This window comes from Diplotaxodon limnothrissa, linkage group LG19 (assembly GCF_057381915.1).
Source record: "Diplotaxodon limnothrissa isolate DT_005_m linkage group LG19, D_limnothrissa_male_GT1.1, whole genome shotgun sequence".
NCBI lineage: Eukaryota > Metazoa > Chordata > Actinopteri > Cichliformes > Cichlidae > Diplotaxodon > Diplotaxodon limnothrissa.
In genome coordinates this window covers 13,135,171-13,156,412 of record NC_140614.1, presented here as the reverse complement: position 1 = coordinate 13,156,412, position 21,242 = coordinate 13,135,171, and the positions used below count along the sequence as shown (strand labels likewise).

Below are 21,242 nucleotides of genomic sequence, written 5' to 3'. Positions count from 1 at the left end.
CTCAAACTACTAATCTGATGGACTGTAAGCCAAACCTGAGTGTTTGTTTTTACTTGGCTTTAAAACTGCTTAAGATTAGCGGGAGCTTGTGCATTCAAAAAGGCAACATGAAATGTAAATCCACCCTGAGATCAGATCTCAATAACATGCTGCCACAGTAAAACACGGGGGCTAGGTTTAAGTTTGGCCATTATAAAAACAGGAAAGGTCAACAGTGAAACCTGTCAAACTGGTTTTGCAGTGGGTGAAACACAGATCACCCACAGCACAACACAGGGTTTTGGTGTTTTTCTCTCCATTTCATCGGCTGGCCTGTAGCTAAAAGGGGAGGAAAGGAATTCATTCAAAAGCATGTGATTTAAACATATCTTTATATCTGAAATGTGGGCTCTGATAAACAGCAGTGATGGCAAAAAGAAAATAAAGCCAAGAACATTTCCAAAAGACTCAAAGAAATGGCCCCAGAGTTTATTCTGATGGTGTATGAGAAACACCTGAAAACACAGACACGGGACACCCTAAAACTGTCACTACTACGGTATGGACGTACTTCAACATCAACTTAACACTAATAAGAGCCCTCCACTCCTACTGAGGTGTGCCGATCCAGCATTTATAATGCGCGATAGCTAGTTTCTGTTTTATGGTGCCATGATTTGCAATTCTAATCACCCAGGGACTGCGGGATAGGACTTCTTTGTACTGCCAAATGCTTATCTTGACTCTGCCACCAGTTTAGAAGCCACCAACATTAACAGCAGAAACAAGGGTGGAAACAAACTGTTCCTCTTATTACATCTACTTTTTAATCTTGTTCTTAAAGCCTGAAGCTCTTTGCCTACAGAGTTATTAATCTCTGATCTGTTCCAATGTAGCTAATGAATAAATAAATCATCATTCATTTACCAGAGTGACTCTGACAACTACTGGTCAAAACACTCGTTTTTCACCTTCCACCTGCTTCCTGTGTGTGGCCAGATAACTCAGTCTTTATGTAGAACTGAAGCTTTTTCCCCAGCTTACCTTAGTTCCTCTATAACTTCTTTTAAAAAAGCTCTTCCACTGATTTATCTAAAACAAATACGTGGATGAGGTTTTACATTCGTCTGCCCAGCAGCTATCTGTTAGATCATCAGCCATTTTTCACACTGTAATAGGCTCACATGAGCCTTTTTGCAGATGTGGACAAAAACAAACCTGTTTTGCTGCTTTTACATTTTTGAGATCATGACAGTTATAATCCAGTCTCTTCTTTTAAGGATCGATTTTTAAGAAGTCTAGTTGTCTCTAGGGAGGGGGGCGATGCTGCTTCTGATAAATAGCCCCGAGAGACTGAAGCTGACACTTTCATTACGATCAACTGCACCATGATATACACATATTTGGGTTTTATTACTGACTCAAAGGGTACTTAAATCAGTGAAGCAGCACAGTAAGTAACAATAACATCTAGAAGTGACTATTTGATAACCTGCATGGCTAAGTTGTTTTGCTGCAGAAGCGTCGTCTACCTGTTGATGCCAGTAGCTGCTCCCATTCTTGATTGACAAGACAGTAAAAATTATAGACTTTATGAAAGGAAATAGATCTTCCCCTCCAGCCTAAATAAACCATGTGGTTAACATGACCACCTTGTTAGATATCACTGCAACACAATAAATAATTGATATCCATGACAGAGTCATAGTCCTGCCGACCCTATCAACTAATATAAAGCAGTTAAAAACATTCACCTTTATGAGCAAATATATATTAAATATAAATTTAACTGATAAAGTCTACAACAATTTATAATGTACAGTCAAATCAGGCAGCTTTACACTATTCCATGATTATACAGTGTTAGATATTCCTCATTTCTATTCTGAAGCATCTCTGTGCTTCTCTTAATAAGGCATTTAGCACGTGTTAAGTACGTGCTAAGATGCTAAATGCCTAGACCATTATGAGAGGAGGTGCTGCTGTAATAGGCAACACTACAGAGCTGTTAAAGCTGCCATCTAATCTAAGCAGCACACAATGCTTCTAACATCATTATATTAACAGTTTATCTGACAGGGAACTAACAATGATTTCTTTCTGCATACTTCTTCATTTATCTGGAAACCAGGTAAATGTTTTGGTTTAAAAGTGGTCAGATTTATTTTACTTGTAACATTAAAGAGTCCACTTATGCCAATTAGTGTCAAAAAGCTTTAATCATCCATGATGACTCGGATACAAGTTTAGTTGGTGATAGCATGAAAATAAGAAACAAAACTCAAGACTGTGAAAGGTTAATAAAATCCTGAAAGGACAGTTTAATATGACACTTGCATTGAACTGCACTACACTTTTTAAGTGTTGATATCCTGCCTACGCAGTGTGGGATAAAAGATGGTAAGAGGCTGGACTTGTTCACAAGTCTAACCTGAGTGTTGTACAAATGGGGCAGAATCAGAAGTCAAGTGATCTCAGCCTTTACTTCAGCCACACAGAGGACCTTCTTGAGAGCACTTCCAGTGTTGTGCTCATTGTTCCCCCCTGGTGCTTCAACTTGTGATTTCCTCCTCTAACAGCAGCACTTTCAGTTGACCCCGACCCACACAACAGCACACGAAGAAAGGCAGAGTGTAATGACACCATTTTCATTTTTTGTGAACGATGAGTACAGAGCTTCATTTTTTCCCCAGGTTTACCTTTGGTTGCAAACTTAAAAATACCAAGACCTACAACAAACACACCTGAGTGTTATCACTGGCAACACTTGTTCCAGTGCAGTTCACAAGCAGATTCCAGCTGAGCCTGTTTACACCAGCTGAAAAGTAAAGAAACAACAGCTAATTTACTCCTTCAACCAAGGCACCCGGTCTCAAGTCCTCACAAACGAAAAGCTTTGAGTTAAACATTTACGAGCTTCAAATGCAGCAGCGTGACTCGTTTATAGCTGACTTGGCACTAAAAAAGAAATACTGCCCCGGGGATACAATGGGTATTCCTCCAGACAAACACTGTTGTTTACATTCATGTCAATGAAGGATTTCCTACACTTTCATCATCATACTCCAGGTCACTATGAACAACCTGGAGCACTGGGATGCACAGCGAGCTCAGCAGGTGGGGGCCGAGGATGAGAAAGACTTCGCACAGAGAGAAGTCAAAGGAAAAGCGGTTGGTGCCACAAGTGTGTGAAGCAGTGAGTGATCAGGTGGTTTTGCTGGGCTCCTGTAATTAACAACCTCAGCCAAATGCAGCCAGGCATGACCAGCAAATTAACATGCAGCAGCTTTCACACTCTATCCCACAGATCGGCTCAGTGAGCAGAAAACCAATAGAGGGCCACTCTGAAAATAGCCCAGACCACAGATTGTCCTTTCAAGTACAATACTGCTGATAGTACCACTGATTTAACAAGCCTGTTTACCAAATTTCTGGTGTTGGTGTGGCAATGACATAAAGAGGTCAAATTTTGGATAACTTAATAGACAATGACCTTGAGAGAAGACGAGCAGGTTGAAAACTTCTGTGCAGAAATTAAAGGATTACTGAAAACATAAGAGTCATTAAAAAACAAACTGTGCCTTAATGGTATCTTCTCCTTGGAACATAGTAAATAAGTGTGGTAAACCCCAGCTGTGGATGCTTGACATACAGGTTGTAAAGTTTAACAAGAAGCTACATATTAAATTTCCTCCCACCAGAAGCTGTTCCAGCCTGCCGCCTCTGGAAATGTCTTCTCTTGCTAGTGTTATGAATAATAACATTTAAATATTTCAAAAAGATAAAACAGCGTGATTGGTGAAAGAAGGTCAGCTCTATCCAAGTCCCTGTCCTGCCCTGTCCTCCACCTCACCCCCATCTCTCATCAAGCTTCCTGCCACACAGGAACCAGCAGAACCAGGAGGAAATCCTTCCTGAACTGCAAGCTCGGTGTAATCTGGGAATTTGGGGGAGATTGCAACGTCGGCCCAACTATCAGCTGCTGGACAAACAGACCAGCCTTATCTTTAGCTGCACATGAGGGAAAGAAAAACACAGATGGCAGGCAGAGCACTGTGCTGACCTCCACCTTGGCTGTACTAGTCTTGACATTGAAAGTTTGCTATGATAGCAAAAAAACTTCAACCATATCAACTTCCCACAGCTTTGCTGTAGCTCAGGTGGCAGAGCAGGTCATCCACTAATCAGAAGGTCGGTGGTTCGATCCCAGGCTGCATCCTGGCTGCATGGCAAATATCCTTGGGCAAGATACTAACCCCGTGTTTGCCTACTGGTGGTGGTCAGAGGGCCCGGTGGCGCCAGTGTCCGGCAGCCTCGCCTCTGTCAGTGCGCCCCAGGGCAGCTGTGGCTACAATGTAGCTTGCCATCGCCAGTGTGTGAATGTGTGTGTGAATGGGTGAATGACTGAATGTAGTGTGAAGCGCTTTGGGGTCCTATGGACTAGAAAAGCGCTATACAAATGCAGACCATTTACCATTTACAACTGTTAGGCTGACAGTGGCTATTACAATCCTGCTGCAGTACTGAGGATCAATAAATTGGATAACAAGTCACTATATGAAAAGGTTACAAGCAGGCACGTGTCAATGAACCGATGGTTTAAACTCTAAACATGGCAAACGTGCTCGGACTTTCCTCTGAATTTCACTGCCACCACAGACATACCAAACTTTAGAAGCTCTAAAAGTGCTCTAACTAAAAGCAATTAGTGTTTACTGTAACTAAAACTTACCCAAATCAGTCATCGTGTGTATTTTGGGACAATATGTAAAAAGGTTTCCAATATTTTTCAAAGCTTTATGTAAAAAAATAAATAAAATAAAATCTAAATGAAAACAAGAGAAGAAACTGTGTTTACTGCATCTGTTTTCCAGCTACTCTGGGGATATAACCATTAATCATCAAATAAAAACAAGAGAAAATTAACTGCCTAGATGTTCACCTCTGTGTGGTCCACGTCAAGAAATACACATACATGACCTACTTTGAATGATATTTCTGAAAGACATGATTTATTGCACTCAGAGTGAGCAGATTGCAGTTTTTCTCCAGATCTCTTTGTTCCTCTCCACACTGACCTCGATTACTGACAAAGCACGGAGAATAACAGAAGAGCACAAGATATAGTACAGCATTCATGATGTTGTCAACAGAGTTCTGATGGGAGGCGACTGTAACATTTGACCTCCTGGCCTCTAATACAACGTTTGAGTTCCAAATACGAGAAACCAATAATACACCAGTGACATATCACCAGATATTAGCCTATCACATATATTTTTCAGCCAATGGATGCGCTCTTCATTTATAAAAAGGATGATGGTGCCTTCAAATTCCAGCACTGCATTTATTTTGTCTTTGATATGATTCGGCATGATAAAATGTACAACTTGCACGTCATCGGTTCTGCTTAAATCAGTGTAGATTCAGCATTCACTTGTCATTATTACAGTTTATCAATGGAATAAGCCGTGCAAACTCAGACCGTTTAACAGCTCGTATGGACAACACAAGTCAGGTGACTGCAGAACATAGTCGTGTCTCTTTTTTATTAACGCAGCGCAAGAAGACAACAGTTTTATGAGCCTCATAAATTCTGCACTTCCTTGTCCAGTGGATTAAAATAAATGACTGCTCTTGTGTAACACGTTTATGTCAATATCATGTCAAATTTCTCAAAAAAAGGTAGAGGCAAGTTGACTGAAACTCGGGAAGGTAACCTGCAGTAAGAAAGCCCTGTCTTCTCTCCAAAAGTCCAAACAGAGACTTCAACCTGTGCGAATCGATGCTGAATGACGAAGCTTCAGTTACGTGTTTAACACTATAATGATGGCACAGGACCGAAGAGCAGCAAAGCCTGTTCTCGTCATCTGTTTCCCTGCATCAGTTAGCATTATTGGCTGGCTAGGTAGCCGCAGGGGAGCTAGCTTGTATTAGCTAGCATCCATGCCTCATCACAGTGCGATTTGTCTCATATTTTAAATGAACAAAGACTTCAAACAGCAGAGGGTACCGGCATAATGCAGATGCATGTTACAGGTCAGCCGGCTGGACTCGCACTAAGCAGCCAGCTGACCTGACGCCTTGTTTGACGTTAGCAGTCGGCTGGTGCCAGCTAGCTAGCTCCACTTAGCTAAGCCTCGACGATGCAGCATCCAGCTCCCCGGTGACATTTCACTCACCTAACAGAGTCCGGAGGTGTTTGAACCGGGTAAACACATCCTTCTTTGGGTCCAGAACTTTCTGTGTAGATTTCTTGACGTCTCCATGCCCCCTTCGAGTGAACATTACGCTTTAAAATGCGACCGTGGAAGCTGAAATCACCTGTCTTTCACCATACACCGAGCCTCCCGTGTGGCTGTCACTTTCCTCACTGCTACTCTGCTTGCTCGGTAAACAGCCGCCCGACGGCCGCTGGAGTCTACTATTTTTGTGGGTGTGTAAACACGGAAGCGCAGTCTAACGGAGGCGTGGTTAGACCTCATGAATACGCCTCCGTGTTTATGTCTTTTACACCTTGCACCTTCAGCTTTACTCTCCGTCCCTGCTACAAGTAAGGTTACTCATTTCAGTTTTCTAGGTTAAGAACAGACTTTTCAAAGCACCACGGAGGAGTTTGTCTACTTTAATTTCAGAAACTGATAGTAGTGGGCTTGAGTGCACTGTCCTGTCTAAAAGTTTGAGTATTGGCAGCAAGCTTTAGTTTAAAAATGGGACTGTGAGACTGTATACCTCTTTATTTTGATAAAATGGGGTTGATATAGCTCCCAAGCGCCCTCTGGTGTCTAAGGTAAAACACTACAGTAGAGGAGCAGTGGATGAATATTCATGATACTATATACACTGATAAGAAAAAGTGATTTCCATATTTTCCCCAAAATGATTGTCTGTATTTAAACTGTTGTAAATGACTTGTTGGCCTATGTTCAACGTGTCTTTCATGAATGATATTAAGACATTTTTAAACAGAAAGAACAGAAAGAAAGTTTATTCTTTATTTTAATGTCATTCAAATTAAAAATGTGTTTTACAAGAGATCGAACCAAGAGGAAATTGTAACAAGGATAATGTCACAGTTCTGATTTTTTTTTGTAGGTACAATAACTCAGACTCATAAAGATACTTGTAAAAGAGGTAATTTCTTTATTTTTTATATATGACCCCAGTCATAAATCCTGTTTCATAAATCACCTTTTGGCATAACAACAACAACAACAACAACAAACAGAAATGTGCTTGCAAATTAGAATTTGTTTCATGAAAATTAAAGATAAAGTAGTGATTGCCCATTTTGTCCAACACAAGGTCATCAGGTGAGTGAAGTATAATTAGTGAATTGAAGTATAAAAGTATAATTGGGTTGAAAAACAAACCCAAACAAACAAAAACAAACTAAAATAATATGCTCTTGAAACACTAACTAAAATAAGATTTGAAAGAATGTACAGAATGCTTTCCCTTTTAGTCTCTAACACTAAAGCTAGAGAGGGACACGGTGCGTATGTTCACACATATTAATAAAATAAATGAAAGTAATATCAAAACTAAGGGTAACTGACAAATGAAATCACCACTTTTTGAAGGACATAAACAAATCACAATTATGACACAACTGCTCCCTTTAGGGATCATCACAGGGAATCACCTGGCTCCATCCTTCTCTGTCACACCAGCCCTCTGCATGTCCTCCTTCACTACGTCCATAAATCTTCTCTGAGGTCTTCCTCTTTTCCTCCCGCCGACCAGCTCCATCTTCAGCATCCTTTGTCCACTGTGTCCAGTATATGCTCTATCCCACCTCTGCACATGTCCTAATCATCTCACCTCGCCTCTCCAACTTTGCTCAACCTGAACCACTCCTCTGACGTAGCCATTTCTAATCTTCTCCATCCTGGTCACACTCAATAAAAACCTTAACACTCGTCTTTTTGTCAGCTCCACCATCTTCAAATCAAACATCTTAGCAGGTCTCAGTAGCATCATTTCAACCTTCACTCTTATTGCTTTTCTTCTTTGTCTAACAGCCAAACATGCCTCAAATAAATTAAATGGAATTATTTTAATTAACGCTATATTTTTTCCAGATAAGGTAGAAATGGAAACACTCGATGTTGAGGGGAAAATGATGGCGTAATCTACAAAAACACCAAAATTAATAATTTATTGCATCTCCTGTGGCTTTCATAACGACCTGATTTTTCTGAGGCATGGATGGATTTCACTAATGAAAAGCAATATTCTGTATCAACCTGCTCTCTCAACCAGCCTTCCCAAATAGCGGCTGGCAGATCAGCTTTCCAGCATGGATGCTCACTATGGAAATTTACTTTTTCAATTTCCACCATAAATTTTCAATCAGACTTGGATCCAGACTGTTTGCTGCCCATGGCACGAAGTTGATATTAGCTGCCTTTTTGAGCACTCTTTGCTCTGCAGCAAGATGCATTATGATCCTGAAAAATGGCTTCATTATCACCAAACCTACTTTCTGTCAGATGAGAAAAATGCCCAACATGCAAGTGTGATCCTGTGTGAATAGTGCTGAGTTAATGATGGTCATGCCGCCCGGTACTTTACCTGATATGCAACCCCATTAGCCAGAAAATTTGTTCAGGTAGTCGTCTTTAAATGTTTCACACTGCAGATTTGTCATTCGGCACTGAACATCACTTTCATCCATGCTGCTCCTTGGCCCGCTATATATTGGTTTCTTCTTTTTAGGTCTTAATCTTGCTTTTTCTTTGGCTTCTCTGCACGTAGATCCCAGTTCACTCAGTCGTTCATTTTTTACAGCTTCTCATTTTGTCTGGTAGTTTCACTTTTTGGAAGGAGACAGAATATCAACCAAAAGTCCGGAAAAAAACACATTAAATTAAATTCGGTTTAACACATTACACCAAGTGAAATAAATATTTGATCCTCAAGGAAGTCATCATTTAGTGCGCGGTGGAGAAACCCTTGGTGAGACCTTTGCTGTAGTTGGTCACCAGGTTCGCACACATCTCAGGAGGAACTTTAAGTCATTTAGGTTTCTTGGCTGCCTCTTGGTAAATGATCATTAATATTAATTATTTCCTCTGCTGTATATGTATAAAAGCAGACACAAGCCTGCACTTTATCTCACTGTAGTTGGAAGCCTGGGAACACGTCAGAGGGTGTATTCAAAATATTTCATGTCTTCCTGCAAACTCTCAGAGCCGAATGCACTAATTTTTAGAGTGAAGTTAAAAATGAACCGTGGAACCCAACTTTCAGATTAAAAGGACTTGCATTTTTTGATATTCACACCCTGCTATGGTGACACTTAAAAAGAGAATGAAAGTATAACAGCTTCACTGCTCATTCCAGCTGCTGCCACTTGACACTTTAAACTGGAGGTTTTGATGAATTAATATAAGAATACAAGGTAGTTTCAAAACAGCAAAGCTTTTCTGTAGTTTTAAGTACTCTCACGGTTATGATACCTTAAAAAGAGTTCACTGTACTCATGACACTACTAGGTTTTATGTTTTTCAGAACATCGTTGTGAGATAAATATTAAGTTTGAAGAACATGGATAGATTTATTAATCAACCCACTAAAGTGACATTCAGTGCAGTTTCACACTTTTACTTGTCTGAACCAATCTGTCTCATTTTGTAAGCAATTCTGACCTAAAATGATTTTACTTACACTTCTTAGTAACTGATTAAAAACACAGATCCGACTGCAGGCTTAAAATCTTTTTAGCCTTATGTGAAAAAATAAAGGTTTATACAACTACCGTGCCACCGCTACATATGAAAAATCATGGGGCACTTCCCACCTTAGGATCTGCAAATATTCTAGAACAATGTGTAGTGTATTTAATGAAGCCATGTAAAATTTGTGCTATGAATATTTACCAACTTGTGGGCTTTCATAAAGATTTGGTTGTACAAGCTTTGCTCAAACTTTCTGTAGAAAAAGGTGAATGAGGTGGACTGAGAGGCTGTAACTCAGGAAATGCTCATAGTATGCGTTTAAAATTCAAATGGCTTAATTTTATGTGATTCTGAGGGGTCAGGTGGAAACTTTTTTAAATATGGAAAGATCCTTTATGACGTTATGTAATACTATTTTTTTGTTTTCTAATTATTGTCCTCACAACCATCCATCCTAGGTTCTTGGAGTTGACCTATTTTACCAGAAGATGGCGCCTAAACCACTGAAGCAAACAAACCTGCTGAGCTGCAAAGGCTGCAGATCTGGATTTCTTTCTTTTCCCAAGGAGTAAATATGCTTCATAGCCATAGGTCTGCAGATGCAGGTGCATCGGTGCAGATAAGACTGACAGAATCCATTTAAATGGCAATAACAGAATAATCTGTAGGAAAAATCTCACAAGTTCTCATGTTTTGTCTGAATACCAAAAAACAAAATTGTGAATGTAAAATAAAGACATTAACAAGAAATTTAGTCAACGGTGAAGCATCGCTTTCATTAAAGAAAACAAGACTGCACTCTGTTCTTCTGTCACCCCCACATATCCACCACTGACAATGCTGTGAAAGCATTTGTCTCTCGTTTTCAAGGTTCCCAATAATGGATGTCTTGAATGATAGAGAGGAAAACAGAGGGTAGTGAGAGCAGAGGCCAAAGAGGAGGAGTAAAAAGAGGAGTAAAATCAGCCTTCGCCCTGCAGTTTGGTATGACACTCATTATCTGAAGTGGGCCATTCTGAGAAAGGAGGAGGGTGCCTGTCACAACAGATGTTGATTACACAAAACAGGGTAGTTTGGAAGAATGAGTGAATAAAACAAGCTCACACATGCTCACACACACACTGGGTTATTATTGGTGCTTTGTCATCAGTCTTAATTGACTGTAATCACCATTCCTTCTTGGCAAACCTCCCCTGTTCTTGAAGAGCAGGTTATTGCTCGTTATCTAAGATGGCACGGACCTACGATAATCTATCAACACTAACAATGGGACTGGATCTTTTCCTCTCTAATTTGGCACCTGGAAGGAGTTCGGGTCCAGCTCATGTTTGAAATCATATACCCGACGCTGAGGCAGAGTTTGAAGCCCTCCGCAGAGCCACTGTTTCCTGAAAACTGGTTCAGTGCAGAGTTAAAACTCTTACTGTGGCAACTGTAAGATTGTTGTTTAATTATTTCTTCTTTTTTTTAAACAGGACTTTTGATGCATAACCAAACATAATTTGTTATTTTAAGATTGGCAAGTGACGCTCCCCAACACGACCAAATGGTGGCACTGTAGGCTTACAAATGCGCACCACCGCTCTCATGGCCAGACTGTCGGACTGATTCCAATCCAAGGTTTGAAAAGCACTTGTCTGCTCTAAATTGTTCTTATAAAGAGCTTGGAAATACTTGACTTTTCTCCTTATGTGGTTATGGATTTCCTTTTTGTACAATTAAGTGCCATTAAAAGCTAATGTATCCTGTTAAACCACATTAAGGTGTGAGGGTGGACAGTGGTGCATCCGCATATTTTGAACAGGAGCCCACTTTTGGAGTAATGTTTGAAATCTATATCAGACCATTCAGAAACTTCAGGATGAAAAGGATCAAAAGGGAAACGTCCACAGCGACCCACATTTTCAGGCTGAGCGACCACCCACAGCTGCCTGACAGAGACGCGCCACGGAGCAATAAAATGATAAAACAAAAGCAATCTTTGTTTGGTTCAATGCAGCACCTCAGAAAGGGACTATCCATATTTTACCTTCCTTTTTCTTTTTTTAACGCTTTGTTGTAATTATTACATGCAGAACAGCAGAGATAATTCTGAAATATTTATTTCAATTAAATACATTTTCAGGCTCACTGTTAGACGTGCTGTATAGAAAACTCACATACTATATGTTGACTTTTTTCTCTCTCTCTCCCTCTCTTTTTAATAAGGCAAAAATGCAGGCTTTTAATCTGAAATTACACCTCCCACCAGGGGTCGTCATGGTGCCCTTAGCCACCAAGGTTATCTCACAGCTGGAAGTTCAAAGCACAGATTTCCTAATGCTTCTGTTTTTTTCTTTTACTTTGAAATTGAAAAAAAAAAGTTCTTTTTTTAAGAACTGGAAACAGTCGTATCATTTCTGGTAATATAAATATTAATACAAGTATCTGTATGTGGATATAAGCAATTTCGGAGTGCAGTGTGTGTAATTCAGCCAGCAGTTTGGAGCACATCTCCACAGAGGTTAATGAGGGGGCACTCTGAAGTAATTAAAACAAGAGCATTATAAGGCAGCAGTTTCACATAAGGTACTCTTAGCAACATACCCCATACTTAATTAAAACTCTTTGCTGACAGCATTTTGTATCTTCTCAGGTAATCTGCTGTGAAATTAATAACGAGGGAGAATTAAATGACTAATGTTAGCAAAGAAGGGCTATTTTTTTCCTGCAGTATGCATGACAGGGGTCTCTATCAGCAATGCGTGATCCTTATTGCGCTGAAAAACACTTCTTCAGATTCTTTCCGTAATCTGATTCCAATTTCACTTATGCTGTGACACTGTAGCGACAAGCCGGGGGGAGGTTTAATTGAAATGTCCATGCTTTTAATTGGATTCTGTTAAGATGTGAAATTACCTTCTGAATTACAGCCTTGTACCTTTAAATGCTGATACAGAATTGTTTCCAGCGGTGATCAGTTAAGGAGCTGAAATAATGCTTCGATTCAGCGGTGTGCATCTCTGTGCCAAGGCAAAAGAACATTCTTCAATTTAAAGGCAAACGTCCTTGCATTTCAAAGATGGGCGTTTATCTAGTGAATTGAATTGGTTTTTTTTGTTTTTTTAACAGGGTTTAGTGCTTCAGAGACAATGCAGTACTCGAGCATCTGCAGTACAAGACGTGCGACGCAAGGCAATGCCCATTAATTCTGGCAAGATTTATTTATCAAACTCTCACACTCATGGTATACGCTGCTCTTTATCGTGATACAGAGTTTACACCCACAAATGCCCAGTGCCAATAATATAGTGGCTGCCAGATATCCATTGCGAAGCAAGTGAACCTGGCATTCATGATATCATCGTTGGGCTGAAGGTGTTGGCACAGGACTCTGACATGTTCAGGTAATGTGTGGGTGGTAGGCAGCCAAGCTTCCCTCACCTCCTCAAGGGTTGCGCTCTTCTAACCTCCTACACTGAGATTTGAGAATTTTCCCATTCTGCGGCCGGTGTCACCCTGCTGTGGCTGTGCAAAACATCCCTTCTCTCCTACTGCTGCCTCCTCCACCTACATCCATGACCCCTTCTGATAAGCTTGGAGGTCATCCTTTTCACTGATTAGTTTGCTGGCAGATTGAATGCCCATGTCTACAGCCCCGCGGCACCCGGGCTGGCTCTACCTGTGTGTGGTTGGATCAGCAGGTGGCTGGCACACTGTCCAGTGTGATACTGAAACCATTATTTACAGTATACATGGCAGTGCTCTGTGTGCTCAGCTGAGCCGTGTTTCCAATCTCAGAGAGAATGTGAGGGATAGGCAGCATCCTTGGTTATTTTGCTATTCTAGAAAAATAGCTCTTTTTTAATGCTAGAGCTGTGCTGTATTGGAATAATGTAAAAATTGTCAGTAGGTATTCCAGGATATTCTCCATGAGTGAGAAGCCTGAAAATGTGAGGTCATTAGTAAGTTCTCTGCCGAAATCCCTTCTCTTTAGAATACTGTGGTGTGTGTTTGCAAGAACGCATGTGTTTGTTTGTTTACTGTGTCACTGCTGGCCCAAGTTGAAGCCACAGGAGTGTGAAATAACAAGCACAAGAGGGATTTCACGCCTTTGCAGAGCTGAAAAGATATGTTTTTGTCAGACAACTCAGTCCATTTCCATCCCCAACAAACTTTGTTTACTTCCAGCTACTCGCAGCCTACCCATTTCCCATACAAAGCCGTACAATTAAACCGCATCATTATATATAAATATATATATATGTGGGTTCCCACGGGTATAGTGTGTCCAGGTTTGCTTATGCTACACCCCTGACCCGTTTTATCGCTGTTATCAATTGTGCACGGTGCATCGTTTGAAAAGACAAACAGCCCCTGTTTCTTTTTCGGGGGCAGACATGCTGACAGAAAATCAATGCCCGGGTTCCCATGAGCACCTAATTAGCTGGACACTTGTGCACTGTTGAAACACTGGACCACATCTCTTTGTCTGCTTAGTCGATCAGGTGAAATGCACGAGAGACACCATCAGAGCTGATAAAGTGTCAGAGAGGTGAGGAGTAAACACATAAGTGACACTTATGGTCTAGCACGTCTCACACCCACTATATGCTTTGGCAGACTTGATCTGAACTTTATCGTCACAGAAGCATTTTATCTGCTCATCAAATAGGCTTAGTCATTCCACAAATTTCTCCAATGAAATTTGCCAGATATATATATATATATATATATATATATATATATATATATATATCATATTGCATAACATGGAGATATTATAATCCAAGAAAACGGTTTAAAAACTATTTCGAGGGCGTATTTTTTCCAGCTCGCTGTAAAACCGGGTCAGAAAACAAGTGCCGGAGGTGGATTTCTGACTGGAGTGCCATGCAGAAGTCATTTTTCTAAAACGGCTTGGACTCAATTGGTCTCTCACAGAAAATTCTAAACACTGAATAAAAAAGGGAAGAGGTGGAAAAAAAATCTTAAATGTCCAATCTTATTCTATAACCTGTTAGAGTGACACTTGCGAATTTCCATTATGGACATGGTGGCAGTACAAACGCAGATAGACGAAGGGGAATAAAAGGGCCTTCTCATGACAAACTTTCTGGAAATGTCAGCCTTTCATGCTGTTGAGAAGACCTATTTCATATCTATTACAGCAGGCATTCTGTGTCCGATATTTCAGATTTCTGTCCTCCCCGCACTGCAAATCCTCTGCCAATCTTCCACCCTTAAGAATCTCTGCCAGCCCCGATGCATTATTCCCCCTACCTCCTCTCTCCCCCTTTTGATGTGACAGAACAAACCGCGACCTATTAGGATTAAGGCTTTGAAAAGATCTTTGAAGCCGCTCAAGGTTCCTTTAAACTGGGGAATGACAATATGAGCTGTGTGGCAGCAGATGCTGAATGGAGTGATTGCTAGTCCTTAGCGAGGTCTGCTGTCACATTCAAACGCTCACACATCTTCGCGAGCACACACACACCGCCGACTTGCAGCATCCACCCTTTGCCCGAAGCACAGCGGTTGTCATTTACAGTACATGTTTTGCGCTCACAAATGCAGATTTGGTTCATCGTGTTTCTTTTTTGCAGCGAGGGCCAAGTCTGGCTCCGAGCCTTTGCTGTATCTGAACTGCTGCCCAGGATGAAAACAAACAAACGTGACAATGCCTCGCGTTTTCTCCTTTAATGATCCGATTCTGTTTAGGACGCAGTCGTGTCGGATGTCACGGTGCTGAAAACGTGAAGGACGGGGGTCGACGCCGAAGGATGTGGGCTGCTGGAAACCGACATGAAAGAGACGAATCGTAACCCACTTGTGTGTGCTAATGATGTCAGTATGAGTGCACGCGAATGAGAGTTTTGTGTCTCTTTAAAGCATAATGGCATGCTGTGGGAGCTGTTTATCTAGCTGAAAATTAAAGGAGTTCAAGGTGTTTCAGTTTTTATTGCAAAGATTCTCAATAGCACAGAAGAATTTTCATTTTTATCTTTTCTATGATGCCTCACTACTCACAGCTCATCTGATGGTGCTGGAATGATGGAATGCCACAATGATGCAAAGGAGAGCAAATTAAGTAAAAATGACATCCTGAATGCTACCTATACACTTTACTTCAGTCACACAGACACGGCAGAGTGCAAATACCATAGCTATGCATCTCCCACAATCGAAAAAGAATTTGGCTTTCTTTTATCTAATCGCTCCTCTGAATATCCCTTATCGTTCCTGCCTCGCCCCCTGAGCTAGCCAAGGATAGATGCCATATCAAATATTCAAACTGGATGATTCCTGGAGAGATTTATCATGGCAAATTTCACAGGCGATCCTATTTAGATATTCACCGTCTGTTTTGCGTGGTGTCACGGGTTAAACATGCCCCGGTGTGAGATGTCACTGAGAGACAGTTACTGCAGATAGCTGGTCTGTGGAGAAATGAAGCCATGGGGCACACAGGGTAAAGTCTTCTTAGTACACAGGAAGAGAGACAAGTTCTCAGGGAGCTGCCACCATAGAGCACATATTGATCTGCCATTGCATCTTATCTTTGTGACTTTAGATTAAAATGCTCAACATTGGCTCTCCCCCTCACTCTCTGCCAGGCTGAAGGCCTTTCTGTGTCCCTGAGTGGAGGAGCTCTAATCTCCCCACCAAGTAGTGGGAGCCTATCACTGGCGGAAAAACACATTTCTTACTGTGAAAAGCAGAAAAGGGCGAGCATGGAAATTAGCTGTCTCGAAACGCTTTGCATCTAAAGAATAACGTGACCGATAATCGGGTTTGTTCATTTGGCATCTTTCGATACAGGCAGTTGTTTTTTTCTTAACACCATGTTTTCATCTGTGAGATCCCCCCCAGACCCGCCTTTTCTGCTCTTTCTTTATCTCGAGCTACTGTTATCATAATCCAAACAATTGGCTGTTGTAACTGTATGTATTCCTCTTGTGGGAAATGGCTGGGAATCAGATCCTCTTGGGTCTTGTTTAATGTCCTGTCCAAATGAGCGGGGAAGAGTTGAAGCTCTGACAAAAACTGGCAGGAATAAAGGGGAGAAAGCCTGGGCAGACAGACGGATGAGCCCCAGGCTCCAGGGCTTTGACTTTGGCCAAACAAACGTTTGTTTTTCAAAGTGTTTTTATAGTAGCATGGATTAAGGAGGATGTGGACCAAAGCCCCCCGCCACCCCCTGCCCATCCGCAGCCTTGTCAAATGGTGCATTGAGAGGATGGGTCGCACCTGTTAGGGCAGCCCAGAGGAGCAGGACCAGGATGATATTGAGCAGGGCTTTGTGGCTATCAGAGTCAAAACAAAGCTGTCAGCCAGGGCTCATTCATCTTTGATGTTCATTGATGAGGAAACTGGTGGGCCTCAACAGGGCATTGTTTCCTCTAAGTGGTGCCCATTGATAGCCAGAAAGCCACGTTTGTTTTTAGTCTCTGACGGGTGGAGCTCATTTTAAAAGGCTTAATGGTGCATTTAACCAGTCCAAAACACTGTGCTTTGGAGCCCTCCTTGCAACGTTGGCTCGGGGCTGTCTTCCTGCTTCCTAAATGGCCCATAAACAATAATAAAATGCTAATCGCGTCTGAATGGCCAACACCGGTGGGCATGCATGTACCGTCGATTCCTGGGCTCTTCTGAATGCCTGCTGCGACAAATCAAGATCCAGGAACGAGGGCATTTGACTGCCATCGTGTCTGCTTCCTGGCCCATTCTCCACCTCTCCACCCTCTGTCATAAAAACCTGGATAGCCTTCATAAAGTGCATTTCTCATGCTATTGTTCAGCTAATCATATCCTCTCCAACAATTTCAGGATGTGACAAGATAAGATAGGGAATATTAATGCCATATCGCCTCATCTCAAATTATGAAAATGTGTGGATGGGGGAGGGCATCTAGGAAGGAAATAGAAATCAATTTGTAGCGCTTCCATTTTGTATATTGCCTTGAAAAGAAAACAGTAATTTTCCATGTTATCTACCTCAGATCCTATTAGAATCAGGTTAATTTAGTGGCAATGATTTCAAAACGTTATCACGCCATCCTATCATCTCATGTCTTTGAGTGCTCTCTGTTTGTAAGGTGTAAATGTTCAAATTTAATATCATGTCAGATACCACATCTGACTGATGCATGATCTTGGATATCGCTTGCAGAATGGTGAATGCGGGAAGACGGCATTAATTAAATTCTTAGCTGTACTAAGCTTCCTGTGCAGTTCACCATTGAATAAGGTGAATGTAGCCACACAGGGAAGGAAAAGTCTTCAACTGATACGACTGCACAACAACAAGGAGGGTTTTTTTTTTTCATCTTTGTTGGCGTTTGCTTCTCTCCATCCTACGTTAAGAGCACTACTCTTAATCAAACTTAATTATTGAGAAATCCCACCCTGTCCATGGTGCACACTTCAAAAAAGTGAAATACATATACTTTGGTACTTTGGTAACTAGCATGAATACTCCACATGATTATAGTATTCAAATGGTTTCTATCATTCCACCTCTCGTGGTAGCGGCATGCTTATAATTTATCACTATAGATGCTTAATTCATGAATATGAATGTGTCTTTCTCAAGAGCTGGCCCCCATTGTTGTGAAAAATCAAGGACTCTTGCCTTGTTTCAGTGCAGAGGTGTATCAAGGATGCACAGCTAATCTTACCTTAAATAAGGGTCTCTGTTTACACCTTCAAAGCACAGGAACAAGAAGCCTTTTCCCCTCTCTGCTGATTGTTTGCAAGCTTGATTTGCTTGGATTCCTAAATGATAGGCTCATATAGAAGCCCCAGACTTTGTTTACGTGGCCGTGTATTGGTTGGCTGCCTCCTTAAGCGCGAGGAGATATGCAAGAGCAATCAAATATTTCTATGACTTGTATAAATGATGGTGGATGGCAGAGGAAGTTTGAATTTTTCACTCCTCATTTGTGGTTCAATTGCCAGAGTGTGTATTGCCTGTTTTTCCGGAAAGAAAATAGATGGCTTTGTCACTCAGTATGCATAAACTGTTGGTCTGCTCGCTGTCAACAGAAATGATAGCAGTTCTATTTGTCTTATGAGAGAGACATTGTTACAAAGTCTGAATAGCAGTTTTCATGAAAGGGATTGTTTGTCCATTCTGAAGTTATTTTCTTCAGACATATCTGCACGAACCCTTTTAAATGCCGAGCGCCCTGTCACAAAGTGATATGTTAAGAGGGGAAACAGAAAAGTAACTGGTACTTTAATGAGTTACAGATTACTAGATGAGCTGTTAAAAATGTAATATCTAATGTTTGCATTTGAGATTTCTACACCGGGCAACAACAGTCCCCTCCTGGCTATAAATGTTTCCTTTGAGGCTGACAGAATTTGCACTGCAGCAACGTTAGTGCCCTTTTCTGAATGCGGACGCTGGTGTTGAATATCCGGCAGTAAAAGGGGTTCTTGTTAGACAACGCCACCGCCCGCCTTGGTGTCTGGATGACTGGACACAGGTGCTTAGAGCAGTGCTGTTGATTTCCTGCCAGACAAGAGGCGGGCAAATCAGATGACCAATTGAAAAGACGCTGAAAACTTAATTTATACACTGTTATTGACGCCATGACAAGAGAAAATATACCCTGATGTAACTGGGATTTCATTTTTTTCCCCTTTTTGAAACTTTCAAAAATTCACTTCATTTTGGTACCTATGTAACTTATGTTATCCCCCAACACTGTGGAAACGCTCTGCCTATCATCACCTGACATACACTGGGTTAAATTCAGAGGTCGCATCGAGCAAAATCAAACAAAAAACAAAAACTTGATACAAGTGCTGGTAATTATGAGCTACTCATCCAACACTAATAGTACACCACAGAGATTACAATTTGTCTCTTTATCTGAAATGACAGACTGTCATACACACTACCCGTCCACATCCACCAATGCGGTCTCATATCATCCCGCACTTGAGCCAAACATATATTTCTACCGAGGCGTGGGGAGAATAGCATCCTCCGTTTGGCGCAGAGGAGGTGTGTCCCCTTCTATCGCCGCGAGAGAGGGAGCGAGGAAGAGGGGAGAGAGAGAGAGAGAGAGAGAGAGAGAGAGAGAGAGTGGGTACCTCTCTTTTGTTCACTCCCCTCTCTAACTGGTAGTGTTTGACTTCCCCCAGCCAGGAGTGGGTAATTCTGGAGCCCTGTGTGAGGTTGTTAGATCACTGAGGCCCAAGACAGCACCATTCTTTGCAGACCCTTGACAGCAAATATGTGGTAATGATATTGTCTCCTGCTGGGTAATAACACACAATTCAGACCGCCACATACTGCAGTTGCCGGGGAAAAAATGGAGGGGAGAGAAAAAAAGAATTACACTGAAGTACTGGAGGAAAATGACAGGAGAAATGTCTTCAACCTGAAGTGCTACACTGAAAAAAAATCACTCCTGCAGCACACTGCAGCGGGAACAACTGTTTTATTCTGCACTTCTCGGTGATGTAGCACAGGATGCAATGGCTGCCGATACCTGGGATAGGCACAAGGTAGTTTCCTCACGCAAATGCCTGTTTCTGGGAAGATTACTCTTCTTTAGAAACAGCCTTTATTATTATTTTAGTCAGCCTACCGGAATGTGGTTAACCACTCTTAACAAATGCTGTGGCTTCAAATGACTAAAGCCAAAAAACACTTTGCGTAGTGCACAGTGTTGAGTATAAACAGCATTTTCCCACCATGGAGACCTTTCATTGTTAACTAGACCACACTGGCAGCTTCAACCTTGACCTTTGTGTTGCTCCACTTGCTACTCGGCTTGTAACTGTCAACACCATCCATCACTAGCCAATCTGGGCCTGGGATGGGGGCCGGTCCCCCTGCTGTACTGTGAAATTGTGGCATGTGATCCTTAATGTGCGTGAAGTAGACAAGGCCTCGACACAATGCATCGAGCTTCAGGGGGGCTCCTCTGGGCTAGTCTATTAGCCTCCCGCTGTGCCTCTGGCTGCCTGGACTTATTCCTAGGGATAAGTTGGAATAATAGTGTTATGTCTGCATGCATCCAATACACTAGCCTCAGCCCTGCTCATACTCAGGGCTGGCTGTCAATCAGAAGCCTGACCAGGACAACCAATGTATCTGTCCTCCTTCCTTTTTAAATAAAAAATTATTGCTGACAGACGGGGAGGATATTTGGACAGTCTTCAGCTCAAAAATGAACCCCCTCCTCACAGAATCATCTTTGCCAATACGAATGAGAGTATCCATGATCGTAGATGCAGAGAAATGGTGTATGTGTGACTCCCTATCCTTATTCATACATTTGACTACCGGAGAAGCGCTGTGCAATGGGCTAAAATAAACGAGAGCCCCGCGTAAAAAGGTAGCCTTGATACCGTGCAACTGGGTGAAAAAGGGAGGCACATTCAAACGGAAGAATTCATCTTTTCTATCAGCCCCTCCGCTCAACTCGTGAGCAGAGGGGCTGATGGGTTCAGTCTCAGCCGCTCAGATTTGCATAACACAGACAGATGAACTCAAGTGATTGAATTGGGCTAGGTGGAGTGAAAAAAGAAAAGAAAATGAATTTCCAAGCGAATTAGGAAAGGATGGAAATGGCAAAG

At 41.7% G+C, this 21,242-nt stretch overlaps 1 protein-coding gene across 3 annotated transcripts in view; it reads right to left on the bottom strand.

Moving 5' to 3' along the window:
• The window catches only part of ralgapa2 (Ral GTPase activating protein catalytic subunit alpha 2), a 96,111-nt gene extending 89,723 nt beyond the window's left edge, over positions 1-6,388 (bottom strand). For all 3 annotated transcript variants that reach the window (XM_085343295.1, XM_085343293.1, XM_085343294.1), the window contains exon 1: positions 6,162-6,388. In XM_085343295.1, the coding sequence (XP_085199421.1) occupies positions 6,162-6,267 (106 nt within the window). In that variant the 5' untranslated portion in view covers positions 6,268-6,388. The remainder of the gene's footprint in view (positions 1-6,161) is intronic.
• Between the last annotated feature and the right edge of the window lie 14,854 nt (positions 6,389-21,242).